At 43.0% G+C, this 24,804-nt stretch overlaps 1 protein-coding gene across 1 annotated transcript; it reads right to left on the bottom strand.

Annotated features, from left to right (window-relative positions):
- Positions 1-7,692: 7,692 nt before the first annotated feature.
- LOC107219022 (cuticle protein 8) lies at positions 7,693-8,995 on the bottom strand. The gene is made up of 3 exons (XM_015657083.2): positions 8,918-8,995; positions 8,307-8,541; positions 7,693-7,973 (listed from the first exon to the last, which is right to left on the bottom strand). Exons 1-3 carry the CDS (start codon positions 8,927-8,929, stop codon positions 7,834-7,836), a joined length of 387 nt encoding a protein of 128 aa, XP_015512569.1. The 5' UTR covers positions 8,930-8,995; the 3' UTR covers positions 7,693-7,833.
- Positions 8,996-24,804: the final 15,809 nt, after the last annotated feature.

Genomic DNA, 24,804 nt, shown 5'->3' with positions numbered 1-24,804 from the left:
ACGCATATAATGTACGTATACGTACAGTAAAAGTATGCGAAAAGAATCACGAGATTCGTAAATCGTGAACACACTGAAAGAAATACAAAACCAAGACGGTGGAAGAAGAGAGAGAGGATCGAAAAAAAAAACGAAACGAAATAAAAATTTTATGAGAAAAGGCAGACCTTCCACAATCCATGATTAGTTTTTCGCTGTGTCTGTACGCGGTGAGTGAGCAGATAAGACAGATTTATTACAATACCAAATCCCGACCGATGATTTTTCATTCCTTTTTGCGTCCCTCACCTTTCCTACAACCGTGTCATATCCCCTCTTCCTCTCGCAATCACCCTGATCTCACCTCCGCTCCCTTATATCCCCGCTTCCTTTTGCTCTCATCTTTGCTCCGCTTCCTCCTTATACCCGATTCTCAATCTGTCTTCCTCTCGTTCTCATGTTTGCCGCACTTACTTCATTTTTAATTTATTTTTAATCCACTCCATTGTTACTCTCATTTCATTTCTTAATAACAGCTACGTTACCAAGTGGAAATTTCAGATCAGTTTGAAATCGGGCATACCTATCTGAATAGGGCACGCCTGATTCGACCCTGAGCAGGCTCAGGTCAGGCAAACTCTACTAGGGTGCACCTGATCTGATCCTGACTAAACCTGACACATTGAAAATATCGTGAATAAAGTGTGGCCATCTACCTTTAAATTCACACGATATATAATTTCGCAGTTAAATTTTTGTAGATATCTGCCTATAGATACCAGCTACCTACTCAATTTTGGTAACCATCACTGTGCGTCAAAAAAATCAAAAAAAAAAATAATACATTGGTACGTATCTCAGTCATATTTCTTTAAAGATGTGAAACTTTGACTTTCACCCAAGTCTCTCCGTGATCGAACCAACCGCAAGACTTTACGTCAAAGTTTGAGCAAACAGGTATACCTATGATATGTAGATTACGTTAAGGGTTGCCTGTTACATGCACCCTATATAGCACGCCTTCTCTTTTTCTCCAGGCTATCAGATCGCGGTTTGTTCTTTCACGGGCAGGATATTAAAGGTAGATTACGATCGGAAGGAGCGTGCAGCACCAACTGTTCGGGTCTCAGGTTATATCCTTTTCGAACTCCCAAGCTTCCTATTTTTCTCTCTCTCTCGCAGATCGCTCTCTCTTTCTTCCTCTCTCTTTCTCCGTTTCGTCAAGTGAGTTCGACCCGCTCTCTTCAATGCGCGTCCAGTCTTCAATGCTGCGCATGGAATCGATCGTCTTTGCGTTGCGCCGTGAAATTTTTTCTCACAATTTTCAATGTTCAAATTTAGAGAGAACCTTCTCGAATTTACCGCAGGTTTCAACCGCTTCGGAACCTTAGATTAATAATGAATTTAGCAACTGATATTTCGCGATCTGCTGCCGAGAACGCATTATTATTCATTCGTCAAAAGCACACATCAACGCAAATTTTTTGAAATTTCCAAAATTAGAGAAGGGAAAATTAACGTACTACGAACCTTTTCGACTTCGTGATTCGATTTATACGCGTAAAACGCGCCGTTTTATTAGTACCCACTAAATGTATCTATCTCGCTCGTGAAAAAAAAAAAATAAAAATTCCACCGTGAATTTTTCTAACCCCGTATGACTTTCCGAACTTTGCGGCAGCTGCGGGTGCCTGTGGGAGTATTTTGTTCGTTTGTTCCACCTTCCTTCCGGCGGTTTATAATTTTTTCGTCTCTCAAACTTCGACGCGTCTCCCTGCCGTTACAGCACCTGCACTATAATTTCGGGCATGCTGCAAAAACATACCACCGTGAATTTTTTCCAGGTTTACCTTACGAGTTTGCAAACTTTTCAGCTAAACGTTCACGTTGGGAATATTTCATGCGTTCCCACCGCTTCCAGGTGAATTCCAATTTTTTTTTTTTTCGAACCTCAAACTTTCGTCTCATGTGCCACGGCTGTTTTCCTACAGTTTTTGGCATGAAAACACACGGCACATGTCTATTCTATCTTTCAAGGTTCTGCGGTCGTGCGGATTGTTCAGCCGTAACGTCGACAAAACTTCGATACAATTTCACCCTTGAGGGATTCTGAAATTCGGTAAAAAGACCGAAGAAATCTTACGTGGCGATATAACTAATGGAAGTTATTGACGTTAAGAATTCAAGATTGTTACGTCATTCCGTTTGGAATGTCCTTTGAACACCTATATATATATATATATATATATATATATATATATGTATAATACATAGTTAAAAGTTACGTGTACCTACAGGATGAAGTACATGCTTGTGCTGAGTGACGAGGGGCTCTGAATTAAACCATTTCAGGCGGGTTGAACGTGTTTATTCGGCTGACGTTTGTACTGCCATTCCCATAAATAACCCTTTTTGTTTACCATTTCGAATAATTAGACACGGATTCACTGCGGAACTACGAAGGAGCAAGTTTAAGCTTTTGGGTAGTCGCGAGTTTAGTCGAGCATTGGGCTCGCGCGCTCGCATTCGCTCTCTGTAATTACACAATATTACTCTACGTCCGTACATAGACGTGTATCTAAATGTCCATGTGCAATATACACGTGTACAGAGAGATGCACATACCTACCCCTGTACGTACAACTTGCGAACGTGCAAATTAGCCGCCGAGCGGCTTATACGCGATAAGGTAATGTTGTCAGCTCAGGCACGCGGGAGGTATCGGCGAGAGAATCGGGATTATACATACAAGGATTCCCAGGTACCGCCAAAAATGGAGGAAAACAAAAAGAAAACAAAATCTGTCAGAGAAAAGGTAAACGTTCACGCAAACTAACCTGTATTATAGGATCAGATTTTTTTTCGTCTAAAACATGTTTCCTCTTTCTCTTTAATCTTCTTCTTCTCTCTCTCCTTTTTGCAGTAATAGCAACGATCCCCTCGACTAACCGTTCTCTTTCTGACACGATTTGTTTCACTTCTTCCCTTAAAATCCTTATACCTCGACGAGCTTTCCAGAAGAATATCGAGACTCTTGAACTCTCGTACGATTTAATCTCCGCTGCCTCGGCAAATCTTCCCATTAATTTATCTCAACGTTTTTCCCCCATACGGCTTGAGCGATTTTCGCCATTTTTTTCACACACACACACACACACACACACCTGAACTAGGTACATGCGACGTAGTATTTTTTCAGTTCGATTTTCTTTTTATAACGATGATTTTCACAATGGATTTCGTGTCTTCACATGGGTATACAACCAAGCAATTTTTATGAAACACCAAGTCGTCTGCGAATATCTTTCCGCACGGTGCATTGTTGTAAACATGTAGGTATTATTATTTCTCCCGAGTACTCGAGTTTCGATAGCATCCCTCTTTCTCTCCAACATGTATCATAGTCCCTTCGCCGAGCGATTCCACTCACGGCATCCGGCGCACCCTCGATTCGTTGTTTTGTTTCTACGTTGCTTTTTAATCTCGTTACAATAACATCCTCGATTTTTTTCGATTTCGATTTTTCCCGGTCAAAGATTACTTCTGATATTTTTGGGTATTTATTGCACTATCAAAACGCAATTGAAACAGTTTTCCACACACGATTTTCATATTTATACTTTATATTTTATACGTTGCATGAAATCTGGAAACGGAAATTATATTACTGAATTTTGAAAAAAGAAATACAACAAATACACGATAAATGAATGACATAGTTAACTGCATATGTGTTTCAGGCTTCGAGTTTTACTGCCAAGAACGTTATTCACCTATGTACGTCATAACTATCAGTCAATCTTTTATATTATACTTAGATGTGATATCTACTTGTTTCAATTACATTCTTGATCGCGTGTTCGGGAATTGATATCGGTACAAATTGATGCCTTGTTATATTTTCTCGCCGAGACGTGAGCGGTTCGATACTAAATGGTCACGTGATACTCTGCATTTTTAACCGAGCGATAGAACTTAAGAATTTAATGATTCTCATCCACCCCCGCCGGTGACGGGTGGAGCGGATTTGATTGATCCCCCGGAGCTGTAGGGCTCTTTTGCCCTGAAGCCTGCCGCCTTCTGGTCGTCGATAAATCCTCCAGACGCCCCGAAGAAAATGCGGCGGTATTAATTAAAGGCTCAACATTTACAAATTGGAAATCTCTCCCCCCTCGCTTCAGCTTTTTCTTGACACTGGACCGAGTTCTCCTGCACAAGTCCAACGGTAATCTTCTCCTGAAATATTGCCACACGAAAAGGAGAATGTTTTTTTTTTTTCTTCAACTTCAGTGAAACGTGCGAATGGCCTCGAGAATACATTTGGGTGGATGGATGGATGGACTGATGGATGGATGGACGGATGGATGGATGGGTATACGGGATGTCTCGTGATTCCTAAATGGGTTTATAGCGATGACCTCTACCGGAAGCTGCCCGTTTAGCGATCGAGGGACAACCGATCGATCTCTTTTTATCGTTTAACGTATAGCTGCGTCTTTCTGCAAATATCGTAGGTATGACACACGTAACGTAACATCCGTATCGTATGTTTCATCTTTGGGGACGAAAGTTTAACGATCTGGACCAGCCACGCAGCCAGACATGTAAATACATATACCCGTACCTCTTACTCTGTCATGTTTCTTCTTCACCGTCTATAATAATACAACTTCTCGGGACGTCGTTGTACGTTGTACATGTACGTACCTCGAACGAACCACTGGGCGTGGAGGACGAAACTTTGGCCAGTTGTTTGTAGTGTCGAAGAGAGGCCCTCGAATCCTTTTTCGATCTTGAACGCCAGTGCCTTGAACGTCCTTGAAGCATCGAATCGATGACGCGAATGATTTTTGTTCCTTACAAATATCGGAGTATGAACTGATATCCGTTTGTTCGTTTGCAGGGGGAGTAACTTTGACAAATGGGTATGTAACACGAGTTCAGTGGCGCGGTATAAATTATTCCCATTTGTCAAATTTAAATCATACCGGTGCCCCAGATTAATCGAGGCTCGACGCGGACCGAAAAATCCGAATTTCAAATGCACATCAGATGCTGGTCCCTATTGATCCTTACGTTCTTAAGGAATCCCTTTTCGTACCAGAATCTATTATAAACAAGTTATCGCATCTTGAATTGTGGAGAAAGGGAACGATCATGGCGGTTCGAAAGAAGCGATTAATTTAGCGATGCTTAGATTGCTTTCAGTTCTGATCTATTTCGTGACGGAGAGGTTTGAAATTTGGCTACGGGTCAGGAGGAAGTGATCAGAGGTAGGAAATTTGTTATTTACAGTACATTACGTATATGTACACACCTAATCTTCGAGCAAATTTAATGCGAGTGCAGAGGGGGAATCGACTTAGCATCTCACGATATTGGCTAGGGGTAAATTAATGCCAGGCTTCACGAGTTGGATATAATTAGAATACCCTACGCGTATACATATACTGGCTTCGCGGCCTCGGCGAGACAACTTGGTAGGTATATCTATATTCGTCCTATTAATTGCTTTATGCCGACTAAACGTTAGCCGATAACAGCTGCTTCCGTGTAATCAAATTTTATCCCGCATGACACCCCGTGCCTACGGCGCATTATCCCCCATGACATGAATGTGTGTAGGCGTGACACGTATTCCGACATACATACATACATACATACATATGCATACATACATATATATATATATATATATATATCATATAAATGAGCACCCACGGGTGCAGGGTTCGACTTGCACCTCGTACGATGTGCAAAATTGTATACGTTGTTCAGTATACACGGTATACAAGTCAAACTCACCGAGTGAGATATGCAGCCGGATATTGGCACGGCTAAATTACATCCTGTTCGATCATGCCGAGCTGCAGTAATCCGGTCGACATTTTCACCTACGAAGTTCATCCCGTTCGGGGTTATGTCTGTATTACTGGCTCGGTGAATTCGAGATTATGGAAAATTGTGTGTGTGGGGGGCGGGGGGGGGGGTTGGCGTGCTTCGTACTTCTTTTCGACCCTGTTATTTCACCTTTTTTTTCGTTACAACTGCAGCTGTAACTGATGTTACTCGCTTTGCGGCTGCCCGCGGTTTGTGCCTTGCGAGTTATAAATTAAATTACGCTGGGCGACTCTTATTTTCTGTTTTACTTTGGCATTAACCTAATTGCAGAAATTCCGGGCAATCCTCCCCTCGGCCGCAGCGAGTCGTACGTTTCTCTTTCTTTCCCTTTCTCTTTCCCTCTCTCTCTCTCTTCATCCATTTGTTTATCTCCACGACCAAATTGCTCGACAAATAATTTCTCTACGCTTCCGTTTTATTAGACCGCCTGTATCCAGAAGCACGCGACTTACATAAATTCGAACCCCTGTTCACGATATTCACGGTCAAAGTTCTCATCTGTTTCTACGATACTGACAATCAGCCGAAATTATATAAAGAAATAAATATAAATATACAATTGTACGCACCTAGTTCCGACTCGATTTATGATATGTAATATATTTCCCCGATACCTATTCGTTCCGTAGTCATGCTCTTTCCGTACTCACCTGCTGTCCGTATACTGAACGTAGGCGCGAAACAGGGCGGAACACGACACGTTATCTATAAAGGTATTGTGAAATTGGAACCGGTGCCTCCATATTTTTGCATATTGAATTCCGAACGATTATTACACCTTGATCGCAACTGTATCGATAAATGTGTGACATAACGCCTCCGTTGCTGCAGTCTATATTTCACTTCCTCGCATCGCAGCTGACGTACGCCAACTTTGTACGACTGTTTCATTTGCGTACACGCAGCTATGATTGAGGAGAAAACGATTTCTCCGCAACTCGTCTTTGAAAGATAGGTAAAGTTTCCCGCCGTGTGCTACTGTGGTGTAGAATTTTATGCGATAGATTCGAGCAATTACTAACACAAATAAATGCATACCCACAGTAGTGTGAACAGCTTATAGTCTATGCTTGTTCATTTTCTTGTACAATACATATATTTGTACATCTCCGGGGACGTTGTTTATTTACTTAGTTTCCTAATTTTCTGAAATTATTCCAACACGCAAGTTAGAATTTTTATCCCACTTTGAGGAATAAAGATCTGTATCATGTTTATATTATATAAATTTGAAGGCATGAGGTAGGTATAATAATTAGGGTACCGTGTCTACGTATTAAATTATACGGCAAAAAGCACTTCTCGAGAATATACGGTACTAATTTTCTCCCTCCCTCGAAAGGAGCGAGAGACTCTCACGCGGTATTTCAACCTGAATGAAAAATTTGAACGGGGCTCATGCCTACTCACGTTTGTCTTAACTCCTGCGAGAGGAGGAAGTACTGTATTTCCCTTAAAAAAAGAACACCTTGTTTGCAAATCTTGAGAAACGGGTGAAGAAGGATGCTTGAATTCGTACCCTCTACTTTTTTTCTTATGCTAATTCATCGACATCTATGAGTTGGAGGTGCAATTCAGCCCCAAGTTGAGGGCTTTGAGGGTTTTCTCCGTTAGAGGAGGTTCGCACTTTACTGCAAATTGCTGATTATCATCGCCGAATCGCATGTGGTGTACATGAATATATATATATATATATGATACCAGAAGGCGTTGAAATGAAATATTTCGCTTGTGAAAACGTACACGTGGGTATAAGCGAATCGTTTGAATTCTCAGAGCTGTACAGGCAGGTATTACAACATTACACGCAAGTATGTAACAAATGAATTATATTGTAGTCACGATGATTGTTACAAAGATCTAAGCGGGCGATTATCAATGGTTGATAGCGTGAAATTCTTCCGTGCAGCAACGGGGATGCTGCCCAGGCGTCGCGACGCTCATATAAAAAGATTAACGTCCGTGTCCACCGTGATCGTTTCCGTTGCTGTTAATCACGTGGGCGAAGAAACCATGCTTTCCGGCGTGATATTTCACCGTTCTCGTATTCCCGCCTGGTTCCTTTAGGGTGTATTCTCCAGCCACGTTATGGCCTGTTGATTACCAAAACAAAAGTGTAGTGCCTAAACTATTCTCTTCTTAGGTACCTACCTATACAATTATACAATTAAGTAATTCGGTGGCAACAATCCAGAAAACAAACATTTCGTTCGACGGACTCTCGGTATATTCGATAAGTCGCATCCCCAGACTTATCCGTAGCTCGTAATAAAGGAGCGTTCCGAAATCTCCTTGAAGTTACGATTATCGTAGCAAGGGATCCCGGGTTAATATCGTTTCGTACTCACCTTGCGCATAACTTAAGTTGGAAATTAACGCCGGCCGGTGTTTGATCGCGAGCTTAAGCGACTAGGCACGCTACTTACCGTCCCTGTGCTCCTTTTGTCCATGGTAATCACCGGTGTGGTGGTCTTCGACTCCGTAGGCAAACTCGTATTTCGGATGAGCCGCAAAGTCGTGGTGAACGTGCCCGTGGTGGTCGTGCCAGCTCACTTTCACGTCAGGACCTTCCACCGGACCGTGATAGTGTTGAAAGGAGTGAGCCTTGTGAGCCTCCGAAACGGCGATAGTCAGCCCCACGAAAGCCATGGCGGTGAGAAGCTGGAAAATTACGGTAATTACTGTGGAATTGAACTGCTCTTCGATTCTCCGTCGTCTCGATCGCTCGTCCTCAAGCCCGTAAATCTCGATGATCTATCAAGCGTGTATCCAGAAAAATTTTGACTAATCTTATCAGTAGGTACTGAACTCTGTTATCGATTCTAAGCTTGCGTTTCTTATTGTTAATGTTTCCGTTTTCGAACTTTTCCGACTGAATCGTAGACCTGATTCACTCGACTACCTGTTGTTAGATTTTCGAAAGAATCTGACGGGCACGTGCGTTCTCAACGACGCGATGCAGCGAGTGAAATAGTAGAGATTTGGAACGGCGAGGTGGATGGGTTTAGATTACTCCTATCTTACAACTAGCACTCACTTTGCAAGCCATTTTACCGCCGTCTTACCAACTATCACTAACAATAAAGATCACGCCGAATGCAATGACACGTTTGAAACAGCGCTCGGCTTTTATAGGCGTTCTCGATCGCTGCCGATCCGAGGAAAGAAGTTCAACACTTACCGATGCAGCTCCTCGAGATCGGCGCTGTATACATAAGTATATACATGCTTACTATCTCTCAACCACAAAACATGCTTATCCAACAGTTTGGATAGAAAAAGCACCGGTTAATCCACTCGAGCGAGTCACGGACAATCGGCTTTGCCCAGCTGTCGATCACCTCACGTATATATGCGGAGGCTAGATGTGTCCGATCGGCGATCTATATATCGCGTACCTACATCAACGGTGGCGAGTTCTGCATTCCACCACGTAACGCAACGAATGAATTAAGATGCGGTACCGGGAGTTTTCGGCCGCGGAGAAATTAGGGACAGTGTAAAAAGTTAATCGGTAACACCGTTGATACCGTCGCACGGTAATTATGCGAGTTTGTACTTACAACGTTTGATTGTCTGAGTTGCTGCAACCGGCACACTATTATGCAAAGGGTTTTTGCCACACGTGAAGACATGGATTTTTTCCCAGCGTTCGGTGAGGTATAGCCGTTTACTATTTCAAGCAAGAAGAAAATAAGTAAAATATCTTCCAACGTAATTTTTATTTTTCCTCTAAACTTTACACTCGAACAAACACGTGCGCTGTCTCTTGTTGAACATTTATGTACTCATTTCTTCGTCGATCCTCACAGCGGATTCGAAACTTTTCACCAAATCGTCAAATGAAGTTTGGATCACCGTTTAGAGGGTTGGAATATTAATAAAGCTTACAAATTTACGGTTCTGTAATTCCAGCTGCGTCCCTCGCCATTTTTCTCGCATTTCTTTCACACATCGACGAGTATACGTTGTACAGAGCGTAGGAAAGCGTACGCCTTAAGCCGGGGAACAAATGGTTACAGCCGGGTGGAATAATTGTTGTCTTTAAGGGTAACTCGATGAGGCGAAGAGCTTGCAATTAGGGCGTGGAACGGCAAGACAAAGGAATAACGGGCCGACGGTTACGTCTTACTAACGTTGCAGGATGGATCGTCTTTCCGTTATTCTATACCTCTGGTCACGGCTTAAATTATGGCCCACGCCGTTGGGCGATATTAAAACCGGGGCGAGAATCTTGCGATGCATCTTGGCGCTCTTGATGGGAAGGGGGCTGCTCGATACGACGATGATCAACAAGATTGGAAAGCTGCACGCTAGCTTGCGTGCAGTTATGCAATTGCAGGGCCACGGTTAATGCTACTCTTTCAGGAAAATTCCAAATCGCCACTGTTATCGCTCTACGGTATAAACGGCTCTAATTATTGCCTGTCGACGCGCCGAAGAGTCTCTCAAATAGCCACTCGCCGAGCTTCGGCTTAAATCCAGTCCGAAAAACGAACGATTAACAAAACGAATGGCTCGTGCCGTGCTTCAATTTTATAACACAGAACGCGGTTTCCTTTTTTCCCATCTCTGTTATACCGTCGCGCAAAAAGACTACAGTAAGTTTAGAAACTCTAATACCGCTTATAAATGTCTCCAGTTGTCAGCCGCAGCAGATGTCTGACGGTTTTTTTTTTTTATTCTTCTTCAGCCGTGATTTGTTGGAGCAGACAAATTGTCTGCAGATGCCTGCAGTATATTTGTCGGCTTGTGAAGAATTTCATTGTTATCCACATAGTCGAATCTTCGTCTGCGCGCGTGCGAAACTAGTTTACGAACATTGAGTGAAATTTTTTATTTATTCATTATTTTCATTCGTGTTTCACGGGATAATCGAATAATATAAATGCTGTTTCACTTGATAATCAAAATTATTACAGTATTGATTACTATTCGTCTGAATCATGGGAAATTCTTCTTATACCAATACATGTACACTTTTTATACGTATTTTTAAATTGAAAGTATGAAGGGTAGTTCTGGTGTTATTCTATACGCTAACGATATAAAAATACACTGCAAATAAGTGTCTGGGTCGGAATGAGGCTAAATTATACGACGATTTCAACGCCGCACGACCAGGCTGTGAATATTCGGTTTCTTGGGATGACACGTGCGAATCGAATTACGAACCTGCGGACTTGATTGTTAATTAGCGATTACAGAAATTCTCAGAAAGTATGTCTAGATCGGTTAGTTTCGCAACAATAACATCCGTTGTTTCGGAATTTGAAATAGACACTAATTGGTTGCTCTTCGTATTCGGTAACCAGGTAATTTCGTGCTCTTATTTCAACGAACGAACGACTCGCCTCGGTATTTTAGCAGCAATGCTGGTAGTCGGCAAATCGCATGGATTTATTTTTCTCGCGACTCACCCTCTCATAAATTTCGGCCTACGCTGACAGTAAACATCCACAGTCTCGCTGTACATACAACGACCAATTTGCTTAATTTCAACGGATCGAGATGCACACAAGTGAAAGGAATCCGTTACCACAGAATCACATTTGCGCCGAAAAATACAATATACGTCAGGGGTAAAAATATAAGGCGGGGTGAGCAGCGACGGTTGAACTTTTACGATAAAGACTCTTTGCACCCTCGTTTTCGTACCAGGGAACTTTCAGCCCTGAAGTCATATAGGTTTCCGCAATATCTCAACCTAAAGAAGCCTTCAAATTACCCTCACCGTAACTCACACATCCACCCCTACATTCTGTGCCGTTGTAACAAGCGATCAAGGGAGCAGGAATTCAACTTGCCGCAGATTCACTTGAACTAGCATGTGTTGCCAAGTGGTTCCGAGCCTGTACAATATCCGTAATCAATCGCGCTATAATTAATCAAATTGTATGGGGAAAGTTTGGGGAATCTTGACTTGTTGCTCACATGTTGTACTTACTTAGTTGCTCCCCCCTCCCCCATCACGGTTTCGGAGTCGAAGGACGAAGGAGCTGAGAACGGAAACTCTAACCTTCCTCTGCCATTCAATTTCGTCGGTTCTCGGCTCGTTTTCCCTCTTCCTATTCTCCGCCATAGAAATAATATGAAAAGATCCGCCGCACTTTTCCCCCGTAAACTCCTCGCGGCTCACTTTTGTTCTCGGTCGAGAGCCGAACACGGCATAATATCCTTCGGGCCTCTAATATCTTTGTCGGGAATATAAGATTTTCCGTGGTTCGGCGAACCCCGCGAAACGGGTTTGTTTCACGGGTGGCGAACACCAGGTAATGCTGCAGAAAGAGGCGCGGGACGCCCGGCGACACATCCTAACCAGATAATAAACCAACCCTACCGAGGATCCCGGGAGTCCTGGGAGTCCTGCATTGTTTATAAGCTCAGCCAGATCTTGAAATTTCGTCGGACATTTCCAGGCGATCCGGAATACCAAGCTTCTTTCTCTCCCTCGGTCTTCCGTTGTTTCGCCCGGCTCTTTCATTTCCACGTACACAATATACTTCCGGTCAAATCTTGCGGCTCGTTTTATACCGTTGGGCTTGTTTAAAGTTTAACCAACCGGCAAATGGGATCCAACTGCCTACCACGTTTATCCCACCCTTTACGCGCGTGGGCATCGATAGATTTGCAAACGTACGTGTGTACAGTGTATAATACGTGTCGATACAGGTAGCGGTTTTCGTTTAAAATTTAAACCCAAAGCCTTCCCCAAGCAAGTTCGTTTTATAACGATTCGTTAAATATTGTTTAATTTTTATACTCGCGCAGATTCACTGTTTGAGTACTGTTGTACTCCAACTTGGTGCATTTAAATATGATAATATGCTTTCAAACGCATTCGTTGTAGAAACTGTTATTTAATCAGTCTCAAGTAAACGTAATAGAATTGACCTTTCATTTTTTAATTAACGTAATGACGAAGATTTAAAGTTGTTTCAAATGAAAAATGGGACGGGTCTAGTGGCGGTTCAATTAATTTGAAACTTGATTCAGGGGAAATTTCTTCGTAAAAGCCACGGAGAATTTTCCAACTCTGCTAATTTTTAAATTCCAGTGTAAAACAAAAAGGATTGAGATATGTAAGCAATCACTGTACAGTTTTTTCGCTGATATCTATACTATTGCAGTACGATTTTGTTTCTTTACGTTGACTAAAGAGCATTACACGTACTACGTCAGATTATCGCGCGTACAACGTGAAAGTGTGAAGGAAAGTTTCTGCTGCCCGTAGATTCCTGCAGGCAAAAACAATGCAGCGAATCGTATCGTCGTATAAAAAAAAAACACGTTTTAAGCACGTACAGCCTAATTTCGGAAAGTCAAATGGCAAGCAAACCTCGGCACGGGATAAGAAACCCCTCCCCCCCCCCCCAAAAAAAAAAAATAAAAAAAAAAAAATTACGGTAGATGAGGAGAAGCAAGGAAAATCAAAACGAATCGAATAATGTATTATTTACGTCGTTACGCGTATCCATGTATCGAGGCATTCGGTTCTGAAATGAATAAATATTCCGCTGCTCTAAATGTATGGGTAAAAATAATAAGTATGCATAGAGACCCGCGGCTCTGACCGCGTATTACTAATGCATAGATTGTCGGATGACCGGTCATCCCGGGAAAATGGAATTCTCTAGTCTCCTTGAATATTCGCGCCCGACGCGTTGCATAAAGTTATTTTTCCACGAGCCGGCCGACGAAAGACGGAAATACCGCGCGTCGATATATCGATAAGGATCGAGTGAATTACCTGTATCCTTGGAGTATGGGTACTTGAAGCCCCTTCGTAGCGGGCGCCGTATTGTTTTTCTACCATTAACCGAGCTCTCGTGAGTGAAGCGCGCGTGTACGAAGAGCACTTTTAAGAGAAATTACCGTTAAGAGATATAAAGATTAAACCGAGGCGCGCTGAAGAGCGGGAAACGTTTCCCAGAGGGTTAATCGAGTGCGCCCGTATCGCGTGCCGGGCTTCCGAATGTTTTTTTCCATATCGGTTTATGCCGGCGCAGCGGTTCCTCTCCTCCCTCCTCCTCCCCCGTTCTGTTTTTGCCACAACCAATCCCGGCAATATTGCGGGATAAGCAAGGCACTTGCGTCGGAGATCCCCGGGGATAAATCCGCGCAGATTAGCGGCGCCGTTTCATCCCTTACAGGTATGCCTCGTCGCTGGATATTATACCTACCAGCGGCAACGCGCAAACTTGCGCACCGCGGATAGATAGTTACGTTGCATTCCGCGTATTCTTGGCTCTTGCAGTCCTTGCCATTGTTGAACGCAACCGAGGAACTCGAGGAGGAGCCTGAATTGTCAGATAAATTCCCCCCCTCCCGCCCCTGATCCGCCCAAGCGGAGATACGGTTTTCGGATAAAGATGAATAGTTCTGTTTGCCGGGGGTTTTCATCCCTTTCCTCCTCTTCCTCCCTCCAGCCCGAGCTTCGAATGCCCGTCTCATCCCGGCTAAGAAGTTTCGTCTTCGGTCAGGTAAGGGTGTCTCCTCACTACCGCGTTTCTCGGATTCTTGCCGAAACAGCATCAATCATCCCGATCGGCTCGCTGCGCCTTTCTATGAACGCGTTTTACAATTGATTGGACCACTTGTACCTCTGTTCGATATTCAAGAACTTGTAGAATACCCTGTAAAATCACACCGCCATCTGCTCAACGGCTTCAGACATCAACTGACTCTGTTTCCGTTGAATGTCGGGACGTGAACCTACCAAGCTAATTTCCTACTTTTTCGTCCATACGTCGGAGGGAAATTTCCTCGCCTTTGACGCGACTCCTTGCCTCGTACACTCTGCAATTTCCTTTTGTCTAGACGTACGATGTGGTCCATGGGTGTATCGTTATATACATAGGTATACGAGCGCGAGATAGCGGTGAACTGTAAGAGGATAGTACCAAGGCGGTTGCGGTCAGCGAGGAATCTGACTCATTGGCAAGATGGAGACCTGGTAGAAGGAGCGAGCTAGTTAGTCTGCTAGTTAGTTCCGAGATACAACTTAATTGGTTCTCATCTCGGTATGAAATTGGGAAGCCTCGTCCTCCCGTGCCTGAATCTCCATCTACACTGCTATACGTAACCTGGATTTTACATATGTACAGGTCTACGTAAATACCTACATCTTATCCGCAGAAAGAGAACGCAGGGGGGAGGGAGAGAGTCCTCCTCGCAGTGTTCTCTCTTCGTTTATCCACCCTGTTCAACCCTGCTAACAATAAGATGAACACGCCAGCGTGTATAAGAGGTTCGTGCAACTCGGCAGACACCCCAGATATCGTTTCTACCTACCTACCTAATCCCGCAGTATATCTGCAATTGAAGGGAGTATTCAAGGGCTGTGACTGGATCGTAATTACACTTTAATTAACTCGTAATTTAAGCCGGAGGATCCCTACACGTTGAACTGGGATGCTAAGTGTGTATGTTTACCCTTTCACCTTGGAACGCCTGCAGAGTGCGTGTGGCTTCTATTTTACGCGGTTCACCTAGCTCACCGAAGGGTGGAGGATTTCGAGATTATTCCTAGACGCGGATGAACCACGCCTTTCATGCTCCACCGCAACACAACCGATGAGTTCACTCGCTTACGCTTCTTGAGAATCGCTGCGGAGTGTATGATGAGAAAAGGGAGAAAAATCAGAGGTTCCAAAGCCATCGGGATCAATCGTTGTTCTCGCTCGTGCATTTTTGCTGATCATCCGATAGTTTGCGATACAAGCCTTCGTCACGCGACGACATCTCTGCAGCGAGATCAAAGCTCTTCCAATCGGTGCTGTACACGGTTGATCCGACTCCTCGACTGCGACAACCGATTCTACACTGATCACACTGTAATTTCGTCAGGAGAAACGTCTCACTGATCGTTCGACTTCTTCAGCTCTATCCAGATATTCGTACGCCGGTGCTCAAGAGTTTTCAATGCACGTGGTGATTGGATTGTCATTCTTATTGACGTACCGAATGTATCCTCGCTCTTCTCGACTTCCTCTCGCTGGATTTCGATCAAAGAAAATCCTCGGTACAAGTCAAGACTCCGCCTCCTGAAGGTGTCCAAGTATAATATCCGCACACTATACACCGTGTATACAACCATCCCCGTTTCACGCTTGTGTCGTACATACCGACGTAATAGCTAGCCTAATAAAAGCGCTGAAATCCCTTGTAAGGTCAGGGTGTCACATCTCGTTAACACCCGTTATTACAGTGACATTATGACTCGTTCTCCTTCTGTCCTGCAGATATCAAGATTGGACGACTCCCTTCCGACGGCTTATAGTGCAGGGTAACTAAGCCTCGTTGGTCTCGTGTACGTCGTTACGCTTTTTTACCGTTCTTTTTTCACTCAGACAGGTACACTGACAACCCAGGCGTCCGTAGTACCCGGATCGGGGGATGGTGATATTGAATTCAGAGACTTTCTCTCTCTCTCTCTTTCTCTTCTTCTCTCTCCGTAATCCATATCTGCATATATTATGAAGGTATACGCGTACCTACGTTATACGTACGTACCGACGGGTACGTTTCTCTCTCCTCTCTCGTTTCTCGTTTCTCCTCGCTCTCTCTCTCTCTCTCGTCTCCACTGTCGCACCCTCCGGCTACGATTCACATGCAAATGAAAGCAGTTCCAGGTTATTGTTCACGGTGGTCTCCACTGTGTCCCCTGGCTTGACTTACTACGCGAATTTCCTGAAAACTTGCTGCCCTAGTCCTCCGCCACTTGGTGTGCGGTTTGCGTAATTGATACCTTATACCTTGTCGCCATTGCGGGCTTTACCATATCCGACGCTCTTCCATCATCCTACGATGGCGCAAATATTTGTCGCGATACACACCCGCGCGATGTTGTCGTTATAGTACACGTATTCCCTTCATCAACTCGCGTATACCTACGCGTGCTTTTCTTCCTCACTTTCGTCGTCGTACTTTCGTATTACACTGTTATTTGCATGCGACAACGTCTAGCTAACCACGTTTCTCCAGTGCTTTTGTTTCCATGCCACCGACATAGGTATATAATGGTAAACGTGCCTTACACCTGCGCCATTGTACGCCGTTTGGTACCAACGATACAGTTTCTACCTGCCTCCCACGCCGTAGCGAATATTTTTCAATCCCGCTGATTCTTGCTACAGATTTATACGCATTCCTTTACGTTGAAACGAACGGATACTACAATTATTTAGCAAAGTCACTCGGCTTTCACGATCTTCCTAGTTCGGTTTCGTTTCAATTTACCAGCATCCCGACTCAAGCTTATAGGATATATTTTTATCAAAGTTTGAAAAATTTTTACTAGTCTATTTCTCTCATAAGAGTATACATATTTCGATGGAACTACGGTCAATTACTGATTCGGTGAGGATTGTCGGTGCTAATACTCTATAACAATGGAAATGATTTCGGCTTGTCCGCCGAATCTGTATTTTGTTGACCGGCGACTTTCAACTTCTTACACACCTATACCCGTACCCCTTTTAAAACGTCTGCTCTTGTATTAGTATAATTACTCGACTTACTTCTCCCTCTCCCTTTATCTCGACTCATTTTTTTTTTTGTTTTTATTACCATCGAGGTAAATAACAATGGTTTGAAAGCGTCGGGACGTTTCGCGTCGCCTAACGATAAGAGCCACCTCCTTTTTCCTCCAATGTCACCCCGTAGATATGTATTATATATGCATACTATACAAGTATATATATACGCATTTGTACCTATATCTATATAATACAGATCCCTCGGATTTCACTGCAATTAACAGATGTCGCAGCTGTATAGCTCTCTCTGGGGAGAGGAAAGGAGAAATCCAGACTAAAGCTTGGGGGTTGCCGTTTGTTTTTGTTTTTAATTTTTTTCTTTTTTTTTTCTTCGTACTTCCATTTGTATTATTCCCTCGTTTTTACCGTTTCATTATCTTGAAATGGTTCAACGGTGGGGAGCCGAAAAATTACGAAGCCAACGACTATCGGCGCAGCAGTTATTTTCCTCCACGTTTTTTCTTTCTCTTCCTCTTTGCGAACAAGGAGAAAAAGAAAAAAAAATATTAACACTATTGTAAGTTTCTACCTGCCGAGGTAAAAAAAAAAAAAAAAAAAAAAAAAAAAAAGGAAAAAAACGTCTTGCGGAGTTCGTCACATCCGGTCGTTTTTCGTTTTCCGTGCAAGGACGCGTAGGTATATAAATTACTCATCCGTCCGTGGGTGGCACTTCCGTTGCGAAATCGCAACGCGCTTTCTTCGTCGCCCCCTGCGAAGGTCAAAAACGTACTCACCGACGCGTTATAGTAGCGATAACGAGGCCCCAAGAATAAAGTGTTGTTCTCAACTCACGTATAACTTGGCCGCGTGCGCGGGTTCGTCGGATCGTTTCGAAAAGTTTTTGGAATCCTCGCCGGGTTCCACTTTGTCTTGCGGTTAACGCTGCTTCGCTCCGCGCTCTCCGCCCGCACATATAACATCGTCCTAGAAATGCCGGGAGAAGGAAGACTCGACGGAGTCAAAACCACATTTTGATTTGCGATCTCCATTCTCTCTCTCTTTCCCTCCCTCTCTCTCTCTCTTCTCGTTCTCTTCCCTGCAGCTCCGCTCGACGTCCCAGATGAAATTCGCGTCTTGTATCTTGTCTCTCAAGTCTGGACCGAGTTGGAATTAACTGCAAACCCGTATGGCCTGCAGCTACTAGTCCGAAGTTTCCTCGCCGTATCCAAAATTATACAGCTACACGCATGTATTATACAGGGGTAGACTCGATTTGCAGCAAGAGAGGATTCGGACGGTTAATTGGATGTTAAAAATTTTCAATTACGTTTGCGGTTTTTCTTTCTTCTCTCTCTTTGTCTGAGCGAAAAACTTTTTAGCTATTTTAATTCGATTAATGCAAAATACGAAAAAGAGAGCGGGGGGAGAAAAAAAAGATAACCTTAACCTGAGAAGAAAAACAAGGAAAATGAAGAGGATGATGGCAACACGGAAGGAAGAGTCGCGAACTTTTGGATCTCGTGAAACACTTTTACCTCAAAGTTTTTTGCCAAAATCCGGACCAATCTATCTTAGCCTTAAAACATCTTACGCCTGCTTATCGTGTCGGACTCGGTGTGTAGTAGATTGGCTTTTTTGTTGCACGGGAACAACTTGTTTCTTTTTTCCTCCCTTTCGTTTCAGAATTTTTCGCTGCAGTTGATTTCTAGTCGGTTACGCGTAGGCGTGTACAAATAACCCGCTTAGGTATATATTTTGTACACCTATACTGTACTATGTACATACGTATACACACATATGTAGTACGTACATATATAATGTATTGCGTGTCATGGCTATTTTTCAACTTTCTTTAATAAAACTTACATTTTAATTCCCGCCCCCGGCTCGCTAAAATCTTGAAGATAAATGTCGACATTAGCTCGCCTAATTTTCGCATTAAAGCACAAAAGTAAGACGGCTGTTTTCGTTGCTGCTGCTGCTGTTCGCGAAACTTTACTTTTCCCGACAAACCGGTCTACAGTTTTGATACACGTGGTGTATGAATTGCGTAAAGCTTTCTTATCCTTTCGATTGTCGGTTGATAAAGACTGCACAAAACAAAACAAAAAAAAAAAGGGTAAAAAAAAAATTAACAAGGGTTTTGAGCGAGAGTGAGAGGGAAACCAGCTTTTCGTTTATTATAAACTTGAGACCAGTGGTTTTATTACAGAGAACGATTGAAGTAAGAAAATTTATGCTGTACGCGTGAAAAACTAACAACGTGCAAATATCGAGCCATGCAGGATGCGAAGCGGCAAAAATCTAAAAGAGCGAGCAGCTCTGAGGCGTCTCTTTTCCGAAATGCTCCGTAACCTCTGCTAACCTATTAATACTAGTAATTTGAATTATGGAGCTTTTACGTTCAATTATTGTTTGTTTTTTTTTTTTTTTAAGCTCGCAACACGAATTGCTGTTTTTATGGGACCGGACTTATCATTACTCTTATGTTATTGAGCTCGTACGAGCTTATACCATACATATATCCTGCACTACCCGCACGGTTCGAATTACCGTTGCAGCAGTCCTGCACATCGCTCGTCCTTTTAGGACAACGCGCTTTGAGCAGTAAATTTAATACGGCTTCGGGTCCCGTTTCATTTTCATTGCAACGCAAAGTTATACATGTACGTAGTTCGCCAGTCATGCAAACGTGACGCAAAGCTCCGACGCTACGTCATCCATCGTACAATTTCTATGTTCGTACAGGACTCACGTCACGCATGCATCCATAGTAGCTTACAATACAGTAAAGCTGCGATTATGCGAAATGTGGCCGCGTGCTTTTACTCCCTATACACTAGAATGACTACTTGGATCATTATTAAAGTTTTACTGCTTGGTAGAAATTTTTTTTACTCTCCAAATTCTCCTTTCACGGTTCTCTTCGACTCGCGAGTAATCGGAGTCCCATGGAAATATACCCTGGACTTCTTCGTAAACGCCGAAATTTGGTTAACCTGGAATTTTTCCCCGAGGTTCAACCGAGCAGATACAGTAGACTCGTTGTTTGACTGGCGCATAAAGTCGGCGTGATTAGCATGCCAAAGACCGAAAGTCGGTGTCGATTGTTACATGCTGCGGTGGATAATACATATATTCATTCTGCGGTATTGGAAGCCGCGATGAATTCTCTCGATTCTGGAGGGCCGTGGTTGAAATTCCGATTTTGAAAAGTTCCGAAAGCGTCAAATTCTGAATATTATGATGATGAAACTTAAAGTAAAGATGTCGAACTTTGACGGAACATCAAAGTTTCGAATGGTCCGAAACTTTACGCTCAGAGTTCCGAAAGAACAACATGCCGAAAAATCTGAAACATCGCAATTCCGAATGATCGAATATTTTCAGTTCTGTGACTTTCTGGCTTGGTGAAATTTCACCACTTTGAGCTTTCTTTGTTTTGGATTTCCGACATTTTTACGTTCGCTATCCTGGTCATTCTGATTTTCGGTTCTGCTTATTTTTTGCACCCACTCGTTGGGTAAACTACGCTCTGCGACTATACTTTTATTTTCGAAATATTTCTCTGTCGAAATCTTACTTTTCGAATCTTTGCTTTATCGTAACTTCAATTTTCGAATTCTTGCATTTCGCAACTTTGAGCCGCCGGGCTTGCAACCATTCGAAATTTTTTTGTTTCTTCACTTCAAGTTTTGCCATCAAATAATTGGTAATCAGGCACTTCTGGAACTTTCAAAATTCGGAACTTGAACTCCGCCCCGTTCTGGAAACTTTCGAGGTTCACTGCACCGTATTTACCAATACACCTACCCTCCATCCGCAACTTGACTCCAACAGAATTCGACCATCGGAGCAAAGCTCAAAGCGTTAAACCAGTCATCGGTGGTCGGGCGGGTCGGTCAAGACGGCTTCCGGTGTTTCGCCCATTTGTAACCGTAAGGGTGAACGGCAGAAACCGCGACCCCGGGTCAGTCGATGTCGGGGTGAGTCGAGGCCGGCAGTCTGTCGAGTCCTTCGAGCAGTCCTCGATACACGAGATAAGACCGAGACCCCGGCTCGTTGATTGATCTCGGCTATCTTCTGCTGACTGCGTTCCAGGGTGAGAACTGTCCGCACCCCTGGTGTTGTGGTCGGCGCCATATTGCTCTTCTTGTTCGCCGTTCCGCCTCACTGCGGTCTGTCGTCAATTTGTTTGCCAATTTCTTTGGACAATTTGTCAAGTCTCCCCAGCCAGTACCAAGATTCGAGAATCCACCCTTCCGGAAGCTCGCATCAGCCTTTGTCGGATATAAATATTTTCCGCTTTTTATGGGTTTTCAAACGAACAATGATTCGGTTTGGCTTGTTTGTACCCACGTATCGTAACGAAGTTGCGTATACACCCCTTATACACCCTGGCACGGCTGATGCCGATATAATAATCGTCAAATGTTTAATCGTTTGTCTAATTTGGGGTTCATCGGCCAACCGATATTATTGTAACAACAGTCAGTCTCCAAAGTTTAACAAATTTATATCCACTATTTCGCATATCATTCTTTGCGTGAGACTTCTTTGACTCGACGTTTGCTTATTGCAATAAATCGAGTAACAACCTCGTGATTTAGTTCCAATTTCAGCGGTATACTTTATCAAACCGTTCACAAAAAGTTGACGCCGATCCTTCAACCGCGGTGCGCGTTTATGCTTATGAAAATTTATAATTGCAATATTTTCCTGGAAGTTGTAACGTTGAACCTTGCACAAGAATTGCATTCCCGCTGACGATTGCGAATTAACCCCGCATTTTATGTACACGGAAACATTTTGCCAAGTTTTATCCACGGTGGAGTAAAGTTATTTTCTGGATGTCGTGCGGGTAATGGCTTCCCCGTCATCTCCTGGCATAATTATGCGCACCCCCGGTTTCCTCTTTCCTCTTAGCCCCACCTTCCCTCATAATTTCATTGCATTTTGTAACATCGAATCCGCGCGATGCGTCGGGTGTTTAACACCCCCGTTGACCGTTCACGGGTTTGTTAACTTTCCCGATTACCTTTTTCTCTCCACAGATTCATCCTCTCGAGAGCCCCGCGCGGTGTTCGTCGACGGACTCGGCGAGCCGAGACGAGACGAGGGGAAGGCGAAAGCTTCTCCGGGCATGGCAGCTTTTTTTCCCCAGGGGGTAGAACGGGGTATTTTACCATCGCTGCAGAGGAACAGCTTGACGCACGCCGTGAGTAAGGTTTCCGTTTATTAGTATCCATGAAAGTGGTGTGACATGTAAAGCTTCGTGATAATTATTTACCGTCAAAGAAGATATCGCCGGGAGATTATATTATTTTACCCGGTGTGAATATTCTTCTGGGTCTATGGCAAAAACATTTTCACCCTCCGTCTGTCGTGTGATATAATTTATTGATTACAAAGCTGGTGGAAAGAGGTTTTCTATGTACTACCTTGATACGTGTATTATGTACATCATGTATACGACATATTTAACCAATAATGTGGAGGGTATCTTATCGGATTACAACTTGGAAGGATTGATTTGCAGTTGAGATATAATAAGACCGAATTCAAAGGTTGATTACAGAAGTGGGTATAAGGCCGACTCGACTGAGTTAATATCGTTAATCAATTCTCCGTTTCGTATTATGTAAATTATATTTTATGAAGCGGAGGCTGTAGCTGTTGGCTGGCTTTTCAATACTTATTTATCAGGAGTTTCTCCGTTTTTGTTTAGTAAAATGTTTTTCCTCTCTCTTCTCCGCTTGAAGAAGGATGTATGAAATTAATCGTTAAGTAAGTCTTGTTTCTCCCGAACATTTAATTTTCAAAACTGTAATTCTTCGTCCAATATTGAACCTCTAAAAATTCCGACTCTGACCCGATTTTTCAAAGTGCCCATAAAGCGACTTATCCGTAGACTTATTATTCGTATAAGACCTGGAACCCACGTTGAAGAATGACTTAGTTTTTGAAAAATCACTTTTCCAATTTACGATCCCTTGTCTAGAAAAAAATAAATCTATTACGAGTCATTCATTAACTACAGGGTTGAAATTATACCTATTCGAAACGCGTGTATTACACACAAAGCTCGGACAATTTTCATTTGACGAATATTACGAAGCATTCCTGTAACGTCCAAAAAAAATTTCGCCCGGAAGCTCCCTGTTTATTAATAAATTGAAATAAGATTCGCTTGGTCCTTTAAAAATTCCCAATTAATCGCATAAAACAACCTACAGTTACTTGTTGGCTATCCGAGTTGTAGGTGCTTGGAACCTGCATGACTAATGAATATTTTAATCACCTAGAAAATAATTGATATACCGTAACGCTGTTCGATATTGTTACAAGCGTTCAAACAATTCCAACAGTAGATATTTCATTTCAGCTAATGGATGCATATTCATACCAAATATCATTATAAATATTCGCTCAAAATGGCATAGATCGTGTTAAATATCGATATATAGGTAGGCCCTGTGCAATGCGCGGTGCGTTTGTGTACAGTCAGCCATTTGACGCACCGGCTTCACTCGTCGACCCTTCAAATTATCGTCGGTTCTCGACCCTCGAGCGTATATGCGATGCCTCCTCTCCTCCACCTGTGTACACGTAACGCATACACACACACACACACACACACTCGCATATATACACCATCGAAACGCAGGCATACTTTCCTCCAACCGCTGGTAACTCGCAATTAAAAAGTAGGTAGGCCAGTTTTTCGCCCGGGTTGAAGCCCCCTCGTCGATTTACCCCCAGGCTAATTTTTTGGCTGCTTGTATTATTTCCATCTGCAGGAGAACTGTGGGATTTAACATGGATTAAAATCCACCGGTCCGTCCGTCAGGTGCAGAAGATACGGCGGACTCGCTGTACGCCTTTTATAAATCCCACTCGAACCACCTTCTTACTCGCCACTCAAGTATTAGCTAACGCTAAAACAGGGGTGAACAATTCGGATAAAGGTTGTCAAATTTTACCCTGTATGTATAGTATTAGGTATTACAGGCAAGCGTTAACTAACATAGGAAATTCGAAGTGCGTGTTCAAAGTCAACGCACTGCCTGCTTGAGGATAATGAAAAAAAAAAAGAAAATTCTTCAAAGGGATGTGTTCATAACGCATGAATTGATAAATAATAATATCTTAGAAGATGTAATGTTTATTGAAGGCAATGTATATTGTATTTAATACTCAATGAATAATGAATTCACGTTTTACCGAACATGTTAGTGTGTTTTAATAATTAATAATAATTGATATTTAATAAAGTAGAAATAAATTGATCGGGATGTGACTATAAATGGAATTTCTGCTATTCCCAGGCGACGAATCCATTTGTCAATAAACTTCACAAAATGCGTTAGCTAATGTTGAAAACAGTAGTGAGCAAAACAAGCAAACGTTATCAATTGTTATCACTAGGGGTTGTGTGCAAAAA

This window comes from Neodiprion lecontei, chromosome 6 (assembly GCF_021901455.1).
Source record: "Neodiprion lecontei isolate iyNeoLeco1 chromosome 6, iyNeoLeco1.1, whole genome shotgun sequence".
Lineage (NCBI taxonomy): Eukaryota > Metazoa > Arthropoda > Insecta > Hymenoptera > Diprionidae > Neodiprion > Neodiprion lecontei.
Note: the sequence above shows the minus strand (reverse complement) of the source record. Positions and strands in the feature narration are given on the sequence as shown.

Bases quoted from the DNA above. Each gene is read 5' to 3' on its own strand.
- LOC107219022 (XM_015657083.2), bottom strand. The intron at 7,974-8,306 runs GTAAGTAGCGTG...GGTAATCAACAG, and splicing joins ACAAAAGGAGCACAGGGACG to GCCATAACGTGGCTGGAGAA.